Source organism: Molothrus ater, chromosome 2 (assembly GCF_012460135.2).
Source record: "Molothrus ater isolate BHLD 08-10-18 breed brown headed cowbird chromosome 2, BPBGC_Mater_1.1, whole genome shotgun sequence".
Classification (NCBI taxonomy): domain Eukaryota; kingdom Metazoa; phylum Chordata; class Aves; order Passeriformes; family Icteridae; genus Molothrus; species Molothrus ater.
The window spans coordinates 103,216,966-103,243,817 of NC_050479.2; the positions used below are offsets into that span (position 1 = coordinate 103,216,966).

General features: G+C 34.4%; 1 protein-coding gene across 2 annotated transcripts in view; it reads right to left on the reverse strand.

Moving 5' to 3' along the window:
- NCAM2 (neural cell adhesion molecule 2) overlaps positions 1-26,852 on the reverse strand; it is a 274,685-nt gene that overhangs the window by 19,218 nt on the left and 228,615 nt on the right. Inside the window, exons 15-16 of one of the 2 annotated variants that reach the window (XM_036395044.1) lie at positions 19,344-19,524; positions 4,454-10,405 (exon numbers count right to left, since the gene is read on the reverse strand). In XM_036395044.1, coding sequence (XP_036250937.1) covers positions 10,290-10,405; positions 19,344-19,524 — 297 coding nt within the window. In that variant the 3' untranslated portion in view covers positions 4,454-10,289. Of the gene's footprint in view, positions 1-4,453; positions 10,406-19,343; positions 19,525-26,852 lie in introns of those variants that run through there. The other variant, XM_036394284.2, reaches the window with a different exon arrangement.

Here is a 26,852-nt window from a genome sequence, read left to right on the forward strand (position 1 = left end):
AAATATCAATTTCATACTACAAACATCCTTCCCACCAACTTTGACAAGCAACTTTGTTATCAAAATGTGTTGCCTTAAATGAAAATAAATTATTATATTGTTATTGTTATTATAGTTATATCAAAGAAGCTATTTTAAATATTTGGTGTTTTTCCAGCTTTCCAGTATATATCAAACAAACTCAAAATAGTAGCTCTACTTTGTGCTCCTAAAATAAAAAAGTATTTATGCATTATGTAGCTTTTTTTTCCTAGTTGAACAAAACCACTTTAAATCACAAAAATTCAATGTTAATGTGAAAGAATCAGTTCTTAAAAACTTTTTGAAAATGTTTATTGTATACCTGACTTAGTTATCTAACTATAGAGGGCCTTTTAAAACACTTCTTGTTAAAAAGAAAAAAAACAGGGAAGTACAAGTTCCATAGTTCTGAATGAGTTTTAATTGTAATTTGTTAAAAATATGCTAAATTGAAAAGGATATGTTTATTTAATACACAATGTGGCATAAGTAATGTAACACCTTGACATGATGATGAAGGAAACTGACAACTTTAAAGATACTTTTTTCACCCACTTCTTCAAATAAATGATCATCAATGAATGGAAATAAGATTTAAAAACTTCCAGAAATGTAAAAAATAAACTAAAAGAAAGCCAAAAGCAAGTTTCTACAAATGTCATTGAAAGTTTTGGCAATATTCAATTTCTTCTTATTAAATAAGTTATGTTATTATTTCTAATAATTTCTAATGAGATAATTGAACATTTTTTCAGGAATCATTACTTGATGAGAACGAGGAATAAAGAGCTTTGGTAAGTAAAAAGAAATTTTCCAGTGAAAAGAACTAAGTGAAAGGATACATTTTCTGGACTCTCAAATGTAAGTTCAGACTAAATTCCTGTAAGGTTCTGCACCAGATACTCTAAGGGAAGCAGGTCAAAAGGGAGAATCTCCATCAGTGTATGTGTGTACAGAATCAGAGAATGGTTTGGGTTGGAAGGGACGTTAAAGCTCATCTCATTACGACTCCCTCTAGACCAGTTTGCTCAGAGCCCCAGCCAACCTGGCCTTGAACACCTCCAGGGTTTGGGCATCCAGAGCTTCCCTGGGCAGCCTGTGCCAGTGTGCAGCTCTGCTTTACATATGGCAAAATAAAGGTTTTGCTTCTGCACAGGAACAAAACATGCAACATCAATATATTCAGACTGATGTTAAAGGGACCTCTGTCCTCTGAGGTGACAGAATTTCTCTGTGCTCTTACAGAATCACATTGTATATATTTAATTACTGCTACAATAAAATAGTAATTACAAACTTTATAACAAGCACTCTGTGTGATCCTGGGGGGTTGGATAAGGTGACGTCCAGATGTCCTTTTCCCACCTTCAGTGATACTAAGTGTTGCTGGGGAGAAAAAAGCACGTTAGCAACTTCTTGCGCATTATTCCCTTCCCTCCTCCTTAGAAGGCATGGAATGAAGTTAAGATGAAAGATAGATGATTATCCAAACCTCCCTTTTACAGTAATTTGAGTTTTTAAGGAAAAAAAAGCAATGCTGTAAAATACTTTCCTAGCTTACAGGGCAACACCTGGCTGCTTCAAATGCATGGTGCAGAGTTAAGATACATGTTTTTCTTTCTTTCAAGACAGTCAGAAGATAAAGTAAACTGCTCTCAATCTAAAGGAAAAATTTGAAAATTATGATCTAACTAGAGGGCGAAATTGAAATACTGCACTAGGTCATGGCAGGAAAAAAACATTCTTGTTTATCAAGCTGAACTACACTTTTGTATTGACCCTTAAAAATATGCCCAAACATGTTGGTTATTTCTGCTCTGCCTCTGAATATTATCTTTGATTTTATATCTGATCTGGAACTTTTCTTAGCCTCAAAGTCTTACAAAATGTGTATACTTACCTGAAAACCTCTAAAAAGACAGAAAGTACAGGTCTTAAAATTCTTTATCCATTGATGAGCACCAAAGAAATCATAATGCAGTACCAAAAAATTAAACAGCTCTACAAAATTTTCTACCAGTTAACAGCAAAACAGTGGCAGCCCATGACCAAAAGAAGTAAAGAACCAGTGATCCCTCCTTGCTACCCAAAGAAGCTCCAATACTTTGACTGCCAGATCCAGAGCTGCATGACCTGTTTTTAGCAATTTATATCGATAAAAGTTTTCTTTTGAGCCAGGTAAGTGCCCAGAAGCATTATGTCTTCCTTCAAATGAAATAAACAAATCGTTACATTTGCAACATCAGCTTGCAAGAAATCATTGGGATTCTATGCAACATTTACTGTGGGACTGTTTGATGCAAAAGAGAATGTGACAGTAAGGTGCATTCTTTTCTATCCCATTTCTTAAAGCAAAAAGATGCTAACAAGGCCAGAATCAACATTAATTGTAATGTTTTTCTTCCTGAGTGGTTTTTCCTACAACTGTCTGCTAGGACAGATTCTGCTGAAGGGCAGTGGACAAACACATGGATGTGTGCTCTGAGCTGCTGGACTGAGTAATGTGTTCCGACAGATACACTTGACACACAACTTTGAAAAATAAGGAGACATTACTACTGGCTTCCTCTAACTTTCTTCTACTCATCAGTGACAGCTCTTCATTGTGTCCCCATCTCAGATGAAGTCTGAGCTGCACTAAGTCAGGGGAGCCTGTGGTGCCACCGGGACTATCAGTTACAAAGATGTGAGCTACTGAAATAAGTGTGTCTAAAAGGTTGTACTTTTCTGATGCTTATCTAAGCGAAGGAGTTTTTCTTCATTATGGCTGAGGTCCTCTTGCCAACAAATTTTCTGAAATGGATTTTTGCCTTTAAATTTTACAGGAAGATGTCTTGTATTATGAGTCTCTCAGGATACTGAGTAAGTAGGACTTGAATTCACATCTCCTCTAATGGCCTTTAACAACATTTTTCATAGGAAGGTGTCTTAATAGACATAAATGCAATAGCTAAGTGTAAGAAATGCAGTGTAAATAGCTAGCTTGAGTATTTCTGGCGACAGTGTTTTGTCTGTGGTCATTGAGGAATAACAAGGGAAAGGATACTAAAAACCCTTTCTTTACTACAAAAAGGATTCTGTGTTGTGAAAATGTTCTCTGGCATTGTCATTTACTATTTTTTTAAGCAAAGTTTTAAAAAAAGAGATCCTTTGCATAATCAAAGTATCCCTAAGCAGACTTCAGTAGCATTTCTAATATGCCTAAGTTATCCATTTACAGCTACAGCAGCTTTTTCCTTGTATTTACTCAGTCATCATAGTAAAGGTATTTTTTTTAGCATTGTCTCCTTCCATGGGAAGCCCCAGAAAACATGCAGGCAGAGAGATCCCAGTCCTCCTGTGCCTTGAGAGGGAAAGGCTGCACTGTGGGTTCATGGCATCAGCACTGCTCCCAGGTTTTGGTTTTCAGTAGATTTGGGAAAATAAGTTTCTGTGTCCCACTTTCCTCCACTCAAGCTGACAGCAGATTTACTGAACACGTCTCTTGGAGGAGTTCCTAAGAACCTCTGCAGATTAATTAAGATTGATGTGAGTATTGAGAACATACACTTAAGTGTGGTTTCAGTACTGCTATTACATAAAAGGATAAATTATTTTAATTGCTTCATTTAGGAGAATTCAAAACCATGCTGTGCATATACCACAGAGACATGGGAAATTTTTCCATCTTTATAGCGGATGACAACCCTAAGTAGAGTATTGCAGCCAGGAGATCTGAAAAAGAGTCAAACTATCTTAGGCTTTTATTTAAATTGAGAAAATATTTCAAGTTTGACAGCATTTTCTATAAGACCTATGTAAATTCAAGCACAACAGTTTTAAGAAGTAATACTCGGAATATTATATTAAATATATAATTATTTTATAGCATTAGCTACAAAAAGAGAAGTTTAGTATTATAAAGCTGCCAGTACATGGTGCATGTTTTTACTTTAAAAGGTTCAGCCACTACAACTGCAACTTCCAGCAGAGTCCTGCTTGGTAGGGCAGCTTTTCCCAGTATTAAAACTTCCTTTGGGGATACAACCTCAATCAGGCAGATTAAATCAGAATGGATCAAGCTCACGCTGCATATTTATACAGACAATGCACATACTTGCTTCACTAGTGCAGTAGCATGGCAGCCACCTAATGAGCAAAACTTAAAATTCGTGAATTATAATTTTAGTGACTTTGATGATTGTGGTGGAGTGGGGATTTTTGTTTGTTGGGTTTTGCATTTTTCTTTTTTTTTGGTTGTTTTGTTTGGTAATTTTTTTTTTGTTTTGGTGCTTTGTTAGTTTGGGTTTTTAAAAATATTCACTATTGGATAAAACCCTATAGTTAAAATGCAGATACAACGCAAAAAAATATCTCTGCAGATACAAAATACATCATGTAGATAATACAAGAAAAAAAAGAGCATTTATCAGCAATAAAGAAAATACAGATATTAATGCTTTAAGTCAGTTTTCTTTATTACAAAAAATGAAGACAGAAGTTGCATGAACTAAAATGAACTTTGAACAACAGATGAAAGACACACTAAGTTACATATATTTCTTGATATTGTGTTTGGAAAGGTGCTGAGGGACATCACAGGTACACCATGCACATGTTCTTCAGGGAAAAAGCAGAGATGACAACAAGTGTTGCATGCATGAAAAAAATCAGTGGAACAAAATGGTGGTGAATTATGAACAAGATAAAAATAAGCAATGTTTCACAAATTCAAATTAAGTACTTTAAGTCCAAGTTTTTTTCCTTGCCTTTCACACTGTTTTTGAAAACAGAAACTTACAGATGTTGCAGTGTATTCAATATTTTTAACAAAATTAGCTTTTAGTACATTGTATGTATTTTCGTTTGTAATTCTGTTGGATGCATACACTGAGAAAGATTTACTTTGCTTCTATTATGGGCATTTAATACATGCATTAAAGTTAAAACTTCATGTAAATAAAATATGCACTGGAAATTGCCTCTACAAAAATATTAAATGTGTAAAATAAATATACAGAACTATTAATTGGAATATCGTACAACATAATATTATAGTGGCAAGCATTACTACCACAGCTTCTTGGGGCTTCAGACCCAATAATAAATGAACAAAAATGAATATTCCTAGCTCAGTTTCTTGCTCTTGTTGTAAAATATTTAAACTTAGCGCAGCACTCAAGGGCACAGCTTACATACAGCTACTGTTTCTAAGCAGGCAAAGTTGGTTGACCTCTACACTTGGTATTTGATGCCATCAGCTTTATATTAAGATGTCATTGATATTAAAGGGAAAAGGTGATTTTCCATCACTTATACATTATGTCTGATAAATAGATAGCAATGGAAAACTGAACATTCCTTACATGCCTGAAGAAAATGAATGGATAAAGTAAATGTGATGAGCATAAAGGAGCCCTAAATATAGGAAAGATTTCAGTGATGTCATTATACACCTCAGAAGCTACATTTCTCTATATAATAGTCAATTTGCATCCTAAAAGTAACATTTGATTTTTTTTCCTTTGCTCCTAAAATTCCTGAAAAAATAAAAAATCAGAAATCATCAACATACTGGACAGCAGATAGAGAATTGGCAACTATTAGCACGATCACAAATTGTATACAAATCTCCATTATGTCTTAAAAAAAAAAAGAAACCTCAACAACTGTTTTTTCAGGCTAGTTAATTTTACATTTGCATACACATTTGAGTGGTGCCTATGCAGGTTTCCATGATGGAGACAGAGTACATGGTAAGACCCTTAAAACTGACTGAGAATTGGTCATAAGGTTATGTGTACAATTAAATCACCATATCTGTTAATCTTTTAAATAAATATTGTTCACATGAATATAATATTTTTTGCATCAGTGCTTGGCCTTATAATTTCACAAAAAACATTAAATCAAATGTTATTTTGTAATTTGGTAATAGTATGTTTTGTACACCTCAAAAAAACATTCAGAAGTTATATTTTTTACCCAATGTATGCTATATGTGTGTCTATTTCCTGGGCAATATTTTTCCTATTTAGAGGGACAGCAATTTATATTCCAATAACCCTACAGCAGTAAAAAAATGATCACATTTGAAGTTGCATTATGTAAATACTTTGATTTGTGAACAATTTGTAAATGTTAGGAACTCGTCAAAACTCTGGAAAGAAGAAAGACAACAAATAAAATCTGATTAGGAAAGAAGCCAGCCTTAGACTCTAAAGGTTGTAAATCAGAACATTTCAAAAATACTGTTCCTTAGAGATATACTGCTATATCACAGAATAATCATTACCCCTTTTAAGTTTCTGTGCCACCAATTTGGATTTAAGGCACAAGATCAGCACAGTATATTTTAGGACTTCAGTGTTACAGACAGTTTAATATTAGCATTTCAAAATATGTGACAATGTTAAAAAAAATGTAATATTTTACACTGTCAGTCATAAGACCTAAAATCCCTTTTACAATTACAACATTTAAAGGAAAAAATTTACTTATCTAACATTTAAATACTAATGTCAAAAGTAAATTGAATTCAATTGGTAAAGACATATTTATAATTTTAATAGAGTTTAAATTAAAATTTTAAGCTGGTCAGTCTATACCTATGAATTATAATTTAATTTGAAAACGTCTCTGTTCATTTTTTCCTCATTCTTGTCTGTAGGAAGCCAAGATTTCAAAATCTTCCAAATATTCACACAGATTGCACAAAATACTGTGAAATAATCTTGTTCTCAATTGTTTTTAAAAATACAATTATGAAATGCTCATAAAGAGAACTACAAACAAAGTTGTATTAGTCATTCATCTGAGGAGATATATGACAACCCAAGGACATTATTCTCTTCCACTTTTTCTTTCTCATTACAGAGGTTTTGGGTCACTGCCCAGAACTGCCTGGCTCTGCAGTCACATAATCCCCACAATATTGGTTTAAGTCATTCTCTTTGGAATTTGATGGGAAGAGAAGGGCCAAAAGGAAAAGATCACATTCAAAGTACTTGATAACCTCAAAATACAAAGCACAGAATAATTTAAATTGGAGCTGACCTAAAATTTCTCTCACTTAACAGAGCAAATTTATCTAGTTCCCAGCTGAAGCTACTATCATTTGGAAAAAAAGATAAGTGATCCAAATTTGTCTCTTTATCCCACTGGCATTGTGACACTGAGGATAAAAGACAACTTGCCATTCATAATGTATATTTAGCTTCTAAAATTTCTCAAGGCTTTTCATTATCTCCTTCACAGTATGTTTGGAGAGCTCACAGTCGATCAGTCTCTGAGCTCTAATTCCTATCTTGTCTTCTTATATACTTATCTGCAATGTTAGAATGACTTGCTAAGATAATAAATTTATAGCCTGTAAAGAGCTCTTCAAATGTCTTATTGGAGTAGAAAAATGATATGGGAATTTTCATTTTTCTGCTTTTCTGCATACCTGTAGTAGTGTCCAGTCTTGCTTTATTAAAAAAAATTAAGAACAGTGACAAGTATGCAGAAGGTGAAAATATATTAGACAACATTTAGTAGAGTAACATCAAGGTTTCAAATTTCAGAAAATTAGGAAAATTCTACAAAATAAGGAAATACTGGGATCAAACTGTCAGTACAATCTTATAAAATCCTATTTTATTTTTCAGTTTACGAGACAATATAAGTGTTACTCAAGACTCTTTAATCCAGTGGTAGGTGCTCATTAGTTTTGATTGGATCTGCAATTTTATTTTCTTTACTGTTCAGAACAGCAACTGTGCGTCCACAAGAGAAGATTCTGTTCTCTCATGTGCATGCAGTGCCTGTCTAACAGTGGGATCAGAATGCAAATGGATGGGACTGCAAAGAGGAGCCCCTAGAAATAATTTGCTGCTCTCCTGGACCAAAAGGGAGTCCCAGTGTTTGTGCACCACTGAGCTCCTGCAGACTTAGATCTCCCAGTATTGGTTTCTGGTATGCTTGTACTGTGGGTTTCTTTCCCCCTTAGCATCTACTACAACACCTACTTAGTAAATATTAGCCAATCACCACTTCTTGGATGGTAAGTACAGATATCATTGCCAATTTGTTACCCACAGAAGGCAATAGTGGCAATAGTGACAGCAAACAAACATTTTCACTATCTGGATTTTCACAATGGTAAGAGAAAAAAAAAGAAAACCTCTTGCAAAGGTTCCTGCCCAAGGTGATTATTTCACTAAAAACAAATTTAGTATTAGAAACAGAATTTGTCTGAGTTATACTCAATTGAAAATATGTTCTCAGATCTGAAAGTTTTTGGTAACTTATGTGTAGCTAGCAATTCCAAATCTGCTGTAACATAGTTAAGATGAAAAGTTTCATTTAAAATATCATCTAGCCTTCATTAGTTACATCTCTTGGTTCAATAAGCACTTAATAGTTTAAAAAAATAAATAGTATATATTGGAAGAACACCTATACAACTAAATTACAAAGTCAATATATGTATTAAAATTTTTTTTATGCATGGAAAAATGGGCTTTCACCTGAGTGGCCCTAAATAGGAACCCAAAGTTTCAAGTCCTACAAAATTAGAAGAGAAAATGTCTTTCTTTACCAAACTATGTCAGGCACTCATCAATGTAATTAGTTTCAAACTAATGTCATGACATTAAGTCCAAGTGACAGAACATAGTGGCAAGGGCCATGGATGGAACAGTGGCTTGACTTTACAGTGAGAGCTTATCTGCAGATCACAATGAAACTAATGTTTTCTAGATAGTAATCTTTTCAATTCCAGCTACTTCATTACACTGAATATGGGAACTATTTAAAAAAATATTTCTATCAATAAATTATTGCATAGACTTACACACTGAAGACATCTTACTTGTGACATAGTCCAATTTTCTAAAATGATTGTTAGCTGGTTTACATGAGGATAGCGGGTTTTTTTTTTTATATCCTAAAGGAAAGACTTCCAAAAAATATTTCAAAACTGGCAAAAATCATCATTATCAATATTTCTTAGAAGTAAGAAAATTCTTTAACTGAGTGAAGATATATAGATATTTAATTTTGACCAGTTGATTTCCAATTTGTAAGATAACTTTTTTTAGATCCCAAAAGGTATGAACTATAAGGAGGAAAAAATCAACATATACAGTTAATTTATCACGTTTGTTATATTAAGTAGCAATTTGAAGGGAACTGTCTTAAAATAAATATTTAATTCTGCCTTAGTTTTAAAGTGCATTGCCTTCTTGGGTTATTCTGTATGCAACAGAGAAATGAACCATAAACCTAGACAACTACATAAATTTTAAAATCAAATATATGTAATAAAATATATATATATGGACTCTTATTTAATAAAATCTTTTTCCCGAGGTTTTGCACACACTGCTGCAGAGCTCATAAGCCATGCTTTTAATATATAAACAGGAAAAAATGGTTTTTCCATTTTTACTACAGGTCAGAATTGAACCCCTGGAGCTCCCAAGTCCTACAGATGCCGTGAAATGAAATGTGGCACATTTGCAGTCACAAGAAGTGACTTTGGAGGGCAGGGACCTATTTTATGTGCTGAGGCATGTCAGTGGAGAGGCACAGAAAAAGTATTTTAAATGAACCACTATGAACTAAAACGATTTATAAATAATTGGTTAGGGAAGACATGCTTGTAAAAATCCATTAGAAGGTACAAAACATGTCTGTATTCACAGAACCATAGAATGGCCTGGGTTTTGAGGGACCTTAAAGATCATCCAACCCTCTGCTGTGGACAGGGGTACCTTCCACTAGACCAGGTTTCTCAGAGCTCCACCCAGCCAGGACTTAAACCATTTTTATTACGCATAAAGTTTTAAGTACCTTGTATCAGGAACCAGTGAAAGGACAACTTTTTGCAAGGCGTTAGTACAAAATGAAAATACTCTCCTGGAAGATGAATTGGTGGAGTACCTGGAAAGCCATATGACTGACAATGGTAAGGCAACTGCATGAATTTCTTATAATCAAAATCTAGCTGAGAAAATAGACCCAAATCATGTTGATTAAATTCAGTAAGTCAGATTCTCCATGCTCTGTCTGACTGGAGTGTCAAGCATCATCTTTTGAGTTTGTCACAAAACTCACCAGGCTTCCAAAAAGCCCATGAAAAATTTTGCATGCACAGACTGAAGTAATTACTCTATTTAGATCTTGACTAGGAATGGAAATTTTGGAAGGGCTGTAGAAAAGTACAAATTTTATAAGGTCTGTTTATTTTCCAGCAAATAAAAAATTAGGAGAGAGAGGAAGAATACATATTGCTTGTCTTATCATCAACAATATAAAAACATGCACCAGAAACTTATGACTACAATGAGAGAGAAAACAGCAGCATTCAGCTGCAGGGACTGGCCTCCATTTTCACGTCTAGTAGCTTCACAGCATCTGTCTGTGTGGATAAGAATAGTTATAGAAAATCAAGAGTGTGAAAAACAAGTAAATTTTAGGGAAAAAGAGTGGAAAAGTTGAGATAGTATGAAAAAGGAAGTATCAAAAGGAAAAAAAAAGTGACAGTGGGAAAGAAAAAAAGAAAAAAAATAATATTTACATTGTGCCAAAGACAGTCGCTTGAAAGACATTACTCTAACAAAAACATCAAATTATGAGTAAAGCATAGATAAAATGGCAACCATTGAAGTACCCTGGCCAAATCTATATAGTCTAGTACTAAAATTGTGGACAAGGTATACCTCCATAGCAGCAATATGGTCCCCGTCAGCAGTCAAAGCAGCAAACTCTTTGGTCTAATTTTAAAACAATTTATTTAAGTGCTTAACCTGAAGCATGTTTCTTGCTTCCCCTTGAGACCATTCAGCCAAGCCCTACCTGAATACAATTTTGACTTTTATGTTGGAGGTACTTGGAACTCGCAAAATTGCCATGTAACACGGTCCTGTAACTATCAGAAATAGTGACTACTGACTATTTAAAGCAAGGAGTATTGAAAGCAAGGAGAAACACCAGCCTGTAGGCTGAAAGGAGAAACTAGAACTGTGTCAATAATTATACAAAAAAAAGGTTTCAGTCATCCACAAGAAGGGACAAACTCGTTTATCTGTTTCTCCTTGCTAATGACTTTATCTTTTCCCTGAATTATTGTAGGAGATCACAATGGGCCAGCAAGAAAACTGGCTTCAATAATATGGACACAGGTCCAATTAAAATATGAATGACCCATGCAATTAACACATGCAGCTCAGTAATTAGATATTGACTTTGGCACTAGAGTGGGAACAAAGTAGCTTCTTAGACATTCGCATCCTCACAGTATGTCTGCTTACAATTACAAAGTTCAAATATATTTTTTCTACAAATATTTATATTAAAGGTTCCTTTTTTGGCAAATAATACAGTCAAATTTATTCAATATATAGTGTATTGACTAGACGTTTTTTCCAGCTACAGTGACACAATAATTATGTTGGTAGTGATTAATAGCAGTGTTAAAATAATATTTTGAAAAAGACTTCAAAAGAAATGAAAATGTATAAAATCTTATATTGCAGTATAAGCAACAACCTTGGTTAATTTTTTACTTTAAAACTGATTTAAGAAATTGTAATGGAAGCAACTATAAAGCAAATGGAAGCAAACTATAAAGCCATATATAGTCTTGTATGCATAATATTTAACCAATGAATTATCTTATCACAGAAATGCCCCTGTTCTTGCACAAATACATGCATGATAACTATCTTATGTAGATAACTATCAAATAGAAAAGGCAGCAATATAAATAAACTAAGAACAATTGGACAACTAAGAACAATGGACATTATTCCATCCTCATGCATATCTCTATTGTGATGTTTCCAATGATACATATTGTGTTCAAGCCATTCAAAATTCACAACCAATTCTTTTTAAGACTTAAATAGTTTGGTCCATGTACTCATAGAAAAAAAAACAAAAACAAAAAAACCCACAAACCTTGAACACATTAAACTTCCACATTTACTTCAATAATTCAGCTTTTAAATATTTTTAGAGGACATACCTAACCATCTTTTAATTGGCACTCAGGGATATTTTAATTAGAAAGCATCATAATGCTAGCAATTAACTACAACAAATGATAAGGATTAGAGTACCATAAATGTAAAGTGTGGCCTTGCACTCCAGCATTCAACATCTAGAGTGAATTTCTTTTTTCTTCATAGCATTCAAAAAGATAAGCAAACTAAAATTCATACGATAAAAGAAAAAAATTAAATGCCTTTTGAAGCAGAAATTCTGACAATACAGAATAGCTCTTTGATTGCTGCTCCACTGGTATTCAGTGGTAGTTAATGTCTGTGATATCTGTACCATAAGAATTACTTTTTTTTTTTCTGTTAACATTTTTGATGGTTCAAGCCTTTTTGTCTGTCTTTTTGATTTATATCAAATAGGTTTTATCAGTTTTAGTGAGGGATTCCTATCCCTTTTCATGTAATACCTTTAGTCTTTGCAGGGAATGGAGCAAACAGCTGGTTTTAGCCTAGAGCAAGAATATTCCCTATCACTTTCAACAATGATCATCTCCAGGATTTGATGAGAAATGGCTCTCATTCAGCAAATTCTACTACTGGTTTGAAAAACAAAACCAAATAGGTTTTGTGGGGGCTGTTATCTTTCTGAAGTTTTAGACACTACTTAATCTGATTGGTGTGAGTCCTACCAACTTTTTTCTCAAAGCAGGAGACCTCAAAGATACATTTAATCTCTCCATTCTTTTCAGAAAATAACAAAATTATTCTTCCATCACAGCAATACTGGCTGAAGAATTTAATTTACACTTTTAGCTCAGGATTATGATCTGAACAAAAGTCAGACAAAAGCCTTCATTTTCAAATTCTTATTTTGGAATTACAATATCCTTCAGCCTATGAGAAAATGAGTCAGGTAACTTCATAAGGATAATGCTGCAGCTCTTCCTTGCCTTGGGAATATGATCAGAGCCCCAGGGAGACTGACATGCCACAGGCTTTCCTTTTTCACTCCTGCATTTTGATCTTCATTTTAGATTTAGCTAAAACCCTAACTAGTCAGATCTGTAGAAACAGACTGAGAAATCCTGTAATGCACAAAATCGTACAAAAGAGACACTAATTACCAACTTAAAATTTCAGATCTGTGGAATGGAAATTTTACCTGTGAATATCTTTCGAACTTCTTCTGTGTTTTTTCTTTTTCTTTTGTGGTTTAAATTTAAGGTGGCTGTCCAGGTTGGTTTAAGGATCAAAGGTCAGAAAATTCCAACTAGTCTTTTCCAAATCATTCCAATTGTTAGAAGCATCTGAGGGTTTAATACAATATTTTGTCTACTGCACTACAGAGAATTTTACTTCTATTTTCAGATAAGATTTTATAAGGAAGGTACAGGAATGCTTTAATTTTGAAGCCCCCTTTCTCTGACAAATTTAGTGAAATTGTCAGCTATGTCCAAAAGTTTTTAGAAGCCACAAACCGATGGATGTTTGTGCGTGCACACACAAACACAGAAAGGCAGTGTAGTCACAAACCATAGGCTTAAAATCAGGCTAGTCCTGAAAGATTCTACAGTCTTTTTATGGAGATTTAGACAGGCAATTTGTAAGCCACAAGTGATGACATTTGATCCTGGCTCAAGTACCTACTGACAGCCTTTATAGCTTTTTCTATGGAAAGAGAATACAAAAGAAGACTAAAAGTCCCCATAATCCCTCTAATTTAACTTTTAATGATGAAATTTCCTAGAATTGAGAATAGGTACCAAGAGCCAAATTGGGGGTCAATATGGGTTTCAATCCTGTTCAACATCATTAACTATTTGAGTGATGGGGCACTGAGTATAGTCAGCAACTTTTCTGATGGCACACAGAGGAGTGGCTGAGGAACCAGACAGTTGTGCTGCCACACAGAGGGACCTTGGCAGGCCAGAGAAATGGGCTGACAGGAACACTGGGAAGTTCAACAAGAGGAAATACAAACCTCTGCCCGGGGTAAAACAATCCTGGTGCCCAGTTCACAGCTAAGGGCCACCCAGCTGAAAATCAACTTTGCAGAAAAGGTCCTGGGGACACCAAGTTTAACAAGAGGCAGCAATGTGCTCTCAAGGCAAGAAAGGTTAATGGAAATGACAGCAGAGGCCTTGGCCATGCAAGCCTGCTCTCATGGGATACACTGACATTGAGGATTGGTTGTAATCACATAAAATCCAATTTCAAACAGATATGAAATGATTTAAAATCCAGGAAATATGTTTCAAAGGACATAAGAGCTGTTCAGTTTGGAAGTTTGCCCATAGGAATGGTCAGTCAACAAAAGTTACATATTTTAGTGGTGGAGAACTGAACATGAGTGAGGAAGGTGGCTTTTTGGCTTCTCTTAGTGGATGTATGGTCAGGGATAAGTCAACCCTTCAGAGAAGGGGGCAATGCCCTTCAGAGCTTGGGAAACTGTGCCAGGGCCCGCAGGGATGAAGGAGTGTGAGAGATAGGGTGCAGCAAGGGAATATGCTCTTGGATTGCAAGAGGTGACAGGAAGAAAAACCTACCCCAGCTACACAGATGGGATCATATAGCATTTATTTATATCCTCAAAAGGTCACCTGATTGCTTGATTGAGATGAAAATTTAAGGAAAATGCCCTTTGCCCTGAAAGAAAATTGTGGGAATCAGGGAAATTTGTTTCTGTTTTCTGTAATTAGTAGTTTTGAGTTTCTGTCTGAAAAACCTTATCCTAGCTTCTATTCTAACAATATATTCTGTCCATATAGCTCAAAAGCTCTAGTAATACATCATAAAATGTATGTACATAAATGCAAACCCAAATATATACACACATACTTGAAGCAATGATAAGAGCTGCTTTTTTTTTTCATTCATGTCAGGACCACTACAGATCCCATTGTATTTTTGTAAAAACTAATGATAAAAATCATGTTTAACATGGTGATTATCATCTTTGCTATTGGTGGTGATGAGAGAAAATGCTATGTATTATTGTCCCTCTTTTGCCTCCCAGTATATGATTTAAAGTGTGGAGATACATATGCATAGAAAAAAATAAATGAGATGTTCAAGGGACTAAAACATTTTCAGACAATAAAAAATTACACTCACAGTTCATGCAGTATTGGAAAAAAACAACCAACCAACCAACCAAAAAACCTCAAACAACCAATATCACAAAGTAAGAAAAATAGATCCAAGAGGTTCTTGTTATATCCAAATATTTTTTTCATTTTCCCACTATTGCCCCAAGTTATTAACTTTTAGTGAAGAAGGAAAAAAAACTGATAAAACACAATTTGCAACCATTTTTAATATATCTACTGGCCTTTCAAAGTAACAGCACTGACTGGATAAGAGCCTTTGGAAAATGGCACTTTCATAAATCTGCTGATAATTCCTGAAAATATATTTAACACTTGCAGAAAGGATCTTTTTTAGCACCTTCCATTTCAACTTCTTTTGAGATTCAGTATTAACCTGTAATATGTGTATTTAGGTTGCAACTGTAATGGTTCAGGATGACAGCAGATTTGGACACTTTTGTACCAGCTGTGGGGTACAAAGACAGGATCTCTGTTTTCTCGCTGTAGAGAAAGAGTGAAAGGGCCCAAAGAAATGGGCTGTGGAGTCAGCTCTGGGAGCTAATGGACTTGAGGGGCTTTTATGGCTGCAGAGGTTCGTGCATGCTCTCCTAATGTGGATGAAGAGCTAAAGCACACTGCTCCTTTGAGAATCCCACAGAGCTAGAAGCTTAACAGTACAGATAAGCCAGAAGCAAATTTTATAAAACATTACAAATCAGCACTAAAAGTGTGATAAATACTTCACTCAGAGGCAAACACACTGAGGTTAGAGTTGTACCTGCCTGCAAGCGTTGCTAACTGACATCCCTAGTGAGTTTTTGTAACACATAAAATACTACATTTAAGACTGCGTCACTCTTTCTCCAAGAATGAGTCTAAAATACATGTCCATATGCCTAAGTGAAATGTGAAATTCAGATATAGAATTATGACCACAAAAAATAACTCAGAAAAGTAGGAAGGAAAATGGTATAATGGTGTATATATATATATATATATATATATATATATATATGTATATATATACACACATGAATGTTTTAAGAAGTTTTTTTGCTGGCATTTCTCAAAGTCAGTGCAAGTTTCCATTGATGAACTGTTTAGAAAACCTGGACACTTTTATTAAAAGGATTACAAATTGTAAGGAACTAATCACAAATATGAGTGGCTCAGTGAATGGATACTGTATTACAGGCCTAGGAACATACATTATGAAATAAGTAGATCTACATTTGGAGGCTGCTGAGGCCAACCACATAAAAATTTAAGGCAATGTCTGTCTCATTTATGCACCTCCCTGATGCCAGAGAGCAATTTGCAGCCTCAAGCTCCTTCCCAGACCTAAGACTATTACTGGAAGATCATCATTTTTGCTATCATGGGATTTGACTTGCAGCCAGGAGCTGGTACTTGCACACTTCACTAGGAAGCAGAAGCTGTGGATTCAGTGCCCACAGGAGTTGTATATTCACATAAGTGGAGTTTTGGCTTCAAATTCCTGTCCCCAGGGATCACTACTTCTGCCTGATATCCAATGGCTTTTGAAAGCACAAACAAGCTCCTTCTGCAGAATTTAGAAGCAGGGTTTTAGTTCTTGTGACTACTCCTATTTCCCTAATAAGCACCCACTGAAGGACAGCCAACATGTCCTTGCCTCCATCTCCCTTCAGTCTTGCTTCAACCTCCCTGATTTATTGCATTAGCTTGCTACACTTCACCAGGGTGTTATGTTATTTGTAGTTAACCAACAAGATATGCTTGGGATAAGCAATATTCATGAGATTGCATACATAGGGTCTGTAGATTTATTTCTCTTTAAATTTAGGGTCAGACATAAACACTCCAGCTGAAGTGCCACAAATTTGGGCAAACACAGATGAACACCTTCAGGAGTCTTAGAGGCTTTTATACTAATTACATCAATAATATGAAAGGAAACCTCACTTACTGTAGCTACTGAGAGAGCACAGGACAAATGATGAAGATTTCATCCAAAAGTCTACCCAGTTTCAATCTTGTTGTCTATGTCCTGTTTAAAATTTATCTGTAGATACCTAGCTGTTAATGCCAAAGCCTCAAACAAATAGTGCATCATCAGCATTAACTGACATCAGAAAGAATATTTCTGCTCAAACTTAAGCATTTATACATAAACTCTATTACATTTTAATAGATTGCACTCATATTTTTGCAGCATTATGTATATATGTATCTAATGTTATATCATAGTTATAATATTATGTCATTTCAAAACAAGATAATAATGCTGACTCATGAATATGAAGACTAATGGTCCACTGATTCTAAATGTCTTTTGACATACTTTAAAAAATCGCCTACAGAATGTTCTTATGATGGGAATTTCACACTCTTTTTCAGGCTTTGAAAAAACAGTTGTCAAGGAAACTAATTAGTTCCACAATCATAATTGCAGTAATGATTCATATAAAGAAGACTTGAAGTTAAATAGTGTAACAGAGTTCTTACAAGTACTTAGAGGTTATGGGAGAGCATTGAAAGGAAAAAGCCCCTAAGCACCTATAAAACTCTTTTTAGAGAGAAATGTTCTATCTTTCTTCTGAAAATAAATTAACTAAGCTACTTTTTACTTGAATGTCTAGAGATCACCTACGGTATCATTTACTGAGGAGAATTAAGCTTCTCTGCTACAGCAGCTATGGCAATAGTACAGATTAGTTTACATAATTATAAAATGCTAAAGTTGGAATTCATGGCAAAGGAAGTAATAATTTTTTTTCACATATGCAAAATTGAAAAGTGGCTTATCCCTTCCATCAGTAAGTTTTTACTTATTTTTCTACTTGACAGATATCTTCATTTCCTCAGGACAATGAGTTTCCCTACATTTTTTTCCCCTTTTTCTTTTTCAATCACAGGAAATTTTATTTCTGAATGATAGGAATCACAAGGCCCTGCCTGTTTAAAAACAAGTACACAGAACCTATTGAGACCCTGAATTTCAATCAAGATGCAAATCAACTTTACTTCAATTCAAGTGCATAAACAAATACTTGTACTAGAACTGGATCTGAGTCTATGAATGAATTACAAATGTGTTTTCTTCACAATAAATAAAAGGTAAGGATGCTTCCAATATTAAAAATTTCTATGGAATACTCAAACATATTGCAGAGATCGTGAGACAAATTTCCTGAAAATATACTGGAAGGAAACTTATAATAAACAAGAAAAAAAATAGCCAGTTATTTCAAAATTTTCATGACTCATTCCAGCTCATTGGCACTGTATCAATGCTAGTCAGGTATTCAGATTGAAATACAAGTATTAATATGGTTTACATTTTAATATATTTGCCATTGTATTTATTTGGCAAGTTCTTTGTTGATTCTAATACACTAACAATTTGAAAAACGGCAGTCAGAAAATACTATGTTAGAGGATTTATAACCTGATTTTTCAAGTGGTAATGATGATAATGATCCAATTTAGAAATAATTATTAAGGATGTAGTTCATAATTTTAATTAAAAGTTTAAAATATTTTCCTCATATCATTTTCTTTAAAAAAATTAAAATTACTAATAATACTCTAGAAAATACCTTATTTTAGGTTTATTGTTAACTAAACAATTTTTCATTGTTGCATCAAAAAAACCCCCTTATACTGGGAAGTATTAAAACTCATACACTCACTCTTAACTAAAATGCAGTTTTTCTTGAATGGAATTTCAAACCTTCCTATTTACAGACTTAAAAATAAGAACAAAGTTTCTGTAGATTTCAAATGTTCTAATCAGTCTCATAGAAGACTGCTTGGTCACTATGTTAGGGTGAATCATTCAGACAATATCTAAACAAGACTATTTGAAGTCTTAACCTCATCAGACACTAAAATAAATGCTTTTATTACATGTCTAGCTAAAAGCACATGTAGAGATGGGAATTAAATGAAGAATTCTAGAAAATAACTGGCTTAACCAGACAACAGGCAGTACAAGGCAACTTGAAAAGCAGGTGTATCTTAAATATGGTATTTTTTGTTGAGTGTCATCAACAGGGTTGAAGAATCAATGTTTCTTCTATACTCAAAAATTACTTTATTACTAAGAGAAAAGTGGGACACAGAGTCCCATTTAAGGGTCCTGAATAAATTTTTTTGTTGATAATAAAATCTGGGACCTCATGTTTTTCCAGTCCAAGACTTCAGTTACGGTATGCTCAACTATACACAGTGTACCCTGAGTTGGAATAATTCATAGAGAGAAAACACGATGAAATTAACTTACCTGTAATAATGTTGGGCTTTGGTGGCATGCTGAATTCATACAATGTTGGTTCAGAATAACCCAGTCTGTTGGCAGCTGTAATTTGTACTTCGTAACCCATGGTCCATTGAAGGTGCTCTAAGATGATGTGGTCTCTACTACCCTGTACTTTTTTCTCTAGCCACTGGTCTTCCTTATCTTTCTGTAAAGAAGAAAGTATTTGTTTCAATTATCCCTGCTTTCTCTTCAATTCTCTTGTGTTATTTGTTTAAAGTCTGTATGCACATGATGCACAAAGATATGGAACTGCCTTTACAGAGGTTATGAACGCTAATCTAATTTTGGAGTTCTAAGTACTTAGGCTTTTTGTAATTTTGACTACTCCTTATCACGTTTCCACAATGTGGATTTAGAGAATTTGGTGGTCAATCCTTTTAAACTTTTTGGCTTCAATTTATTCTTTGCTCAAATACTGGGTTTTATTTTATAGAACAGCAGGCTAATCACTTATATAATAAAATGCTAAAAATAAATTATGTAAGAAGTTTATTTTATACAGACATTTCAATTACCTTTTGATCAATATTCATTCAAATAAACTTGCCATTAAACCCATTCTTGAATTGTTCATGAGTCCAGCTGTGTTTATATCACACATTAGTTATTTAACAAAATATACATTAATTGTAGCAATATGGAAACCAGGTTTTATGAAGAATATAAACATATTTTCTCAATGATGTTTATATTCTTCATACAACCTGTTTTTTTTGAAAACCAGGTTGTATGAAGAATATAAACATCATTGAGAAAATATGAAGTACTATGTCTGCACCTGTGAGAGGATACATGAAAATCCTTAGGATGGTGTTCTAGACAAAAAAGGATTCTCATAATTTCTCCTAGTTCAGGTAATTAAGACATCTATACATAGAGAAAAAATGAGGACTTAAATTGCAAACTTAATTCTGGCATTTCATAAATTTGGAGTTCTTACCTTTGCAATCGCTACTTTGAGTGCACAATACATTTAATTATTTATACAAATAGAAATTACGCAATAATTAATAGGTAGAAGGATAAAACAATAGATATTGTCAAAAAACAAAGTAATCTTGTTCAAAGGACAACCAATAATAGTCAGCAGGAATCCATGCAATCCTACCCTTACAAGACTGAGGTACAATAACATGGCTCAAATATCTCTTGAGAGACTGGTGCTGGCCATCCAGCCACTACAGCAACACAGACCCAATCAGTGGGTAAAAACCATATGGGAAAATTTAAAGCCAGACAAACTTATAATACCTGCAAGTATAACTTCTTAGCTGCACACTACTCAGCAGCTTATAGTTAGGCTCTTTGCTGAAGCATCTTGCTCTTCACTGATACAGGTTTCAGAGAAAATAGCAACTAATTTAGAGATTTCAGGGACCAATCATGTTCTCTATGACTTACTTTTTATTTGTCCCCAGTCTTCAGAAAATAAAGGATACACTAAATTCCCTTGTGTGCATTGCTGCAATAATTTATTTGTTATCAGCTCTGAGGCTGAGGATTTTTCCATACTGACTTCACCTTTTCATAAACTTTCTTGCTTTGTCTGCATTAGCATTGGTATTGTCACGTGATAGTTCTGAGAATGAGTAAAATCCAACAAAACCTCTTTTCAGGAATATTTTCATCCAGGTGAAAATTCCTACCTGGTGCAGTGATAGACTAATGAAAAACATCAGAATGGTAGGTCAGTTACAAACAATGAAAAAAAACCTATATACACTGGAGTAAAACCAGTTTGTTCATCATATAGTGAAAGCAGTATTTCCTGTAAAGGATATTTTCCCCATATCCTTTCTATTGCAATCACCTGAGTGAATCCACTCACATTGTCACTATACTAAACTCCTTTTATAAGCTACATTTTTGCATAGCACTGCTGAAATAGAAGGAGCTAATACTGATTGCAAAATGCATATGGAAATACTCCTTAGTGATATTAGGAATAGCAGTGTTATGTAGCACTGTACTTTAATAGCTGTTGAAATTGGTGAGGTATGAGAGGAGTTACAAAAAATACAGCTAGATTTTAAAGAATATCAACATGAATCAGAAGTTCCCTACATAGTTTCAGTATTGTGCACGGATGCCATGTGAATATACCAGGGAATTCCCAAGGGTTTCAGAAACATAGAAAGACAAAAAAATATACTAAAGTTGGAAACTAAAGATTCAAGCTAACACAGCTGCTGCAGAAAAAGACAGTATTGAAAACAGAGATTTGATTATATTTTGAAAAAAAAGTGCAAAAATCTATCTGATGAATGTAATAAAGCTGCACTTCTGAAGACAGAAGAACAAGGGGAAAGGCAGGTGTTCCACAATTTGGTAAGGTGAAAAATAGTGAATGAGCTGAAGTATCACAAGATACCTCTGTCATGCATATGCTATGACAGAGATGCCAGAATTTTAGTTGAAACTGAAACCAAATGGGTGAATTGAGACAAATGAAACAAAGTCCAAAACCTGAGTGTGAAGACAGAAAAGTTTTTAAAAAGTGACAAACACAAGTTAGGAGGAAGAGAAATAAAGTGTCTGGAGAGCAAGGTGTGTTCTAAAGACAGAGATTAGATCTTCCAGAGTACTGCTTATAGCTCCATAAAGATGGAAAATAAAACAAACAAACAAACACACCCCCCCCAAAAAACCCAAAAATAAGACCACCAAATCAAACCAAACAAACCCCCAAAAAAAAACAAACAAAAAAAAGGAAAATAACTTCTATGTCCTTCATTATAGCTGTTATTTCAGCTATATTGCATTTTCAAGTACTTTCCCCTAAGCAGAGCTCAGTAATGTGTCCATGTTTGATTTACTACAAGTGTAGAAATGGAAAAAGAGGGATGAGAACACGAATCATGGGTCTGCCAGGTAAATCTTCCCAAAAATATCCCTGTTTAATGTAGAACCCTTTCAATTGTAGCTTAAGGAGCAGAAGAGAGAACCATAACAGATCACTTTGCACCTTATTAGGTTGTTCTGTTATTAATACTTAAAATTTATAGAAAGCTCTACATATGCACACTGTTCTACAACAAAAGGAATGAAACTTCTAAATTACAAACAGTAGTCTAGGTTGGGGGATGAATTAACATAAATGTCTTTAATAATCATTAATATCAAGCAACAAATTCGCATTTACAGAAATTGTGATGGGATCTGCAACCTCAGAGATGAAACTGTTCCTTTATTTACATCTTATTTTGTTTGATATTATGCAGAAATACTCCTTTACACAAGGCCACTTACAACTTAGTTAGTGACTGGCAGTTCTGGGGATTTCACTGCCCACTTCCATTACTCTTCAGCCTTATATTAACACACAAAAAAAACTAACTACACAAAATCCTCACATCATTATTTCTTAAATGTGTATATATTGGCTTTATGTAGTTTTGGCTCCATTTTTTTTTCATAGTATAAGCATCATCCAAATTTATTTAAGAAGAGTCTAAGAGCTAGGTTTTGAAGACAGCTGTAACCTAACCACCTAAATACCCTGACAAAAACAAAAACAAACCCACCTCCACTGAAACAAATAAATCCACAAAAACAACCAAAAACTAAACAAAACAATGTAAACTCCAGTCTACCATGGCTTGCTTCTCAAAATTGAGGGCACACCTGACAACAGTGGAAGTAAAGCCAATTCATTTTTTAGGCAGCAGTTTACTAGTCTGGAAAATACCATCTCTCTATTTAATGGTCATTCTACATTGTATCCTAAATCACATTCTCTGGGATCTCATAAAAAGTGAGAAAAAGTGATTAATCCCCTTCAACTCCTCCCTTATTCCCCATCCTCTCTAAATTGTCGAGCTGAAAGCTCAGCTCAAGCAGACTTATGATGGTGGTCCCTGTGATGAAAAAATGGACAGCAGACACTACACTGTCTTGAAAGCTGGCAGGAAAAATATCAAGAAATCCTCTCAGAAGAAAATCCAATCATTTAAAGCAGTGACTTCACAAGAATTAATTACATCAGGTTAGGGATTTCTAGGTCTGGTAATAAGGGTAATAAAGTACAGGGGCAAATACTGAACCAAGCACAAAACAGCTGGTAAAATGTACATGGTGTTAAAATACACACAAAGTCAGAGGATCCGGCAGGTAGACAGGAACCTAGAGATGCAAAAGCATTTACCTGTTTCGTGGTAGGTAGCTCAGAGTGGGAGTAAATGAGAAATAATCTCTTTTAAATTATTCTATATCTATAAAATTTGTTGTAGAACCCACCATTAAGGAACAAAGTTAATATGTCCCACATCAACACAGTCAAAAAAGAGAGAACGTGCTTCAGAGCAAAGCACATAAACTGTCAACTCTTATCTGCCAAAATTCAGGACATTAACAGTAATCCTGTCACAGGTCAAAAAGAGGTGAACAAGCTTTAGGCCTGTAAAAACCAGTCACTTTAGTAATTTTTCTTGCTTCTATCAAAAGGTTCATAATCATAAAAGAGAATTATTTTTATTATTCTGTTCTAATTCCAAATGTTCCCTAACATTTTCCCTGACAGGAAAAAACAAAAACAACCCTCTTCCCCTCACCACACTTTTTTTTTTGTAGCTTACTGCTGGCATTCTGTGACCTGGCAGTATAGAAATGTTAAGACACCTATTCAGAACTTTCTTTTTAAGCATTATGAAGTAAGCTTAAGCAGTGTCAATACTTTCCAAAGGCTGCTTTGTGGCCTGCCTTTCTCTTGTCTGTCTGTCCTGGCTGCTGTGACAGCCTCTCCCCTGTATTCCAACTGCTCCTTCCTCCTGGCCCCCCTTGTCTCATCAACACTCTCCTCTTGATTTTAATTTATTACTCTGGTACTTGGTAAATGCCCCATCAGATAACAGCCACTTACCAACTCAGTACACATTTCCATAATTTACATGGATAAAGCTTCACATCTGATGTGAAACGCCATCATGTGTGTCCCAACCAACTTTGGAAGCACCATAAGCAGAAGAACCAAAGGGAGGTTTGAGTTGGCCCCCATGAAAAGAATATTAAGGAGTTCCTCTGAGAAGTGTGGTTGGCTGTCATCTCTGGCACCAGACAGGACGCTTTCCTAGAGAATTCCCATCACTGCTCTTTCCAGCTGATTACCGGGGAACAATTTTCCCTTGTTTTAATCTCTCCCTTCCTATTCTTTCCTAAGGTAAGTTTGAAGTCAATGTGTGCCATCAGCCTCAGACTCCACCAGTGAAGCTTTGTCAGGCTGTCTCAACTTTCTTAGTGCAACAGCATGAAAAAAATTGAGGCTGCTAATCATAAAAATTGCATAGTACCTAACACTCTGGAATACAGAAGAAAATGTCAAGCTGCTGTAGTCTGATTGTAGACAGTAATTCCTGCCCATAATATCAAGAAACTGATGCTAGGAAAGGAATATTCAACAGAATTAAATACTGGATTTCCAGGAAAAAAATTACTGTTTGCCCTCAACCAGGCTGTAATATTGCTTTAATATATTAAAGGCTGTCCTTCCTCCAGTTAAAAAAAAAATAATAAAAATCTGTATAAAACTTATACATGGCTGAATTAACTTTCTGAAGAAAAAGCCATTGATGTATGGGTTGTTATCAAATATACTCTTCAAACATGCAAGCAAATACATTGGTCCAGGTGCTAATAATGAGGCTGGCAAGAGTTATAAGAAAGCTAATTAAACATGGCCAATGGGGAAGATGGAAGAGAAGCAGTCAACAGATAATTATGAACCTTAAATAGCATTCATTCTTGCTGATTAAAACACACAAAAAATATTCTGCTTCTTTTGTTGTAGAAAGGCCTTTAATTTAGTCAAATTGCTTTTTCAGTTGGAAGTTCAAGGAGTTCGAGGTCCAAGGAAAAGCATTCTTCAACCTTTTAAGTTTCCAGTTACTGCTTAAACTGCACATTTACCTTCCAACACCACACAGAAAAAGTAATTTTTTATACTATAATATCGTACCTTAGTAAAAACACAAGATCAAAATTAGATTTCCAAAAACTTTTTGGGATAGAACCAAAAGAATTTATCTTATTTTAATCATAAAAAAAGATTAAATTCCATATGCTGCATGAATGTGTTGTATCCAAACTGTTTATTTTGTACTCAGTGGTAGATATTAAAGGCATTGTAATCCAACTAGGAAGTTCAATCCTGCAAAACTTCATTTTTATCTTGTATTGCATATTTTACTACCCTCGTCTTCTTTGCTATTACTTTTATGTCAACTGTATTCACTGGATGGAAAGTCATTTAAGAAGGTCAATTAAGATTTAGGGATCAGTGATAGCAGAATAACTGCTGGTCATTGGCCCAGACTACTCTTAAGAGTGCTACCAAATGTTTCTCAACTAATTTGCACTATTAATCTTCTTTGGTAAAATTTAGCAAAGGAGAATAGTTTTACGTATCAGGTTTAGCATATGGATAATCCTTAGACCATTACCAAAAAGTTAAATCATAGTAAATATTAGGAAATGTGACAAAAACCTATTACAAGTTAAGGAACTGTCTTTTCCTTTTGGTAACATTCCAACAGGTTCTACAGTCACTTTCTCAAAAATTGCTTCTTTCTGTGAATAAATAAATTCCTCACTACCTTCCATTTAACATGCCTAGATATCCAGTGTTACATTCCCAATTTTCTAGTCTCTTCATGGACATGAAATTCTGCTGTAAAACTCTGGTAAAATGGGTCTACTCAATAAAAGTACTGCACAAGGAAATTTTTAAAAAATTTACACTGGAATGAAACACATCACTTTTGCCAGCTCTGCAGCTACTTCTTCAACACAATCTCTTCTAAACACAGCACATCAGGAAATGTATTTTAGCTGCACTATTAATAATAAAAAACTCACACAATTTTTTAAAAATATATTATATACTGCAGAAAATCCTGTTTTCTAAACTTGCCAGGTTTGATGAAAGAACACCAAAACAGAGCTTTCTAGAAGGCAGAAAGCAAAAAACCTCTGCCCAGTGGCTGTCTAAGAACAGATGTGTGCCCTGAAACTTATGAAATTCCCAACAATGTGCCAATGGCTTTTGGAAGATGAGACTTGGAATTCAGGCAGATAAAATATATGAAACATGATAAGCTGATTAATGTCATTTACTATTGACATGAAGCACTCCAATATAGCTTTCTATCAAAGTAAACGCATTTATAATAGATTAAAAAATTGCTGTTCAAACAACCTTAAATGTGTAATTTTAATGTTTGCTAATTTATTGTAAGTTCAAAAGGTGAACACGAATGTCCCACTTTACCTATACAAACAAAAAAGAATATAGTTTTCTTGATAACATGAATTTTCAGTATACCTTTAGGAATAGCTGAGTGCTTTTTTTTTTTTTTTTTTTCAATTTTTATTTTATATGCTGGCAGCTGCAACTTAGTTCCAAAAGAAAACATACTATATGGGTTTGTTTTTGTTTTTTAAAATTATTTTCTGGAATGCAAACCACTTTGGTAAATTTAA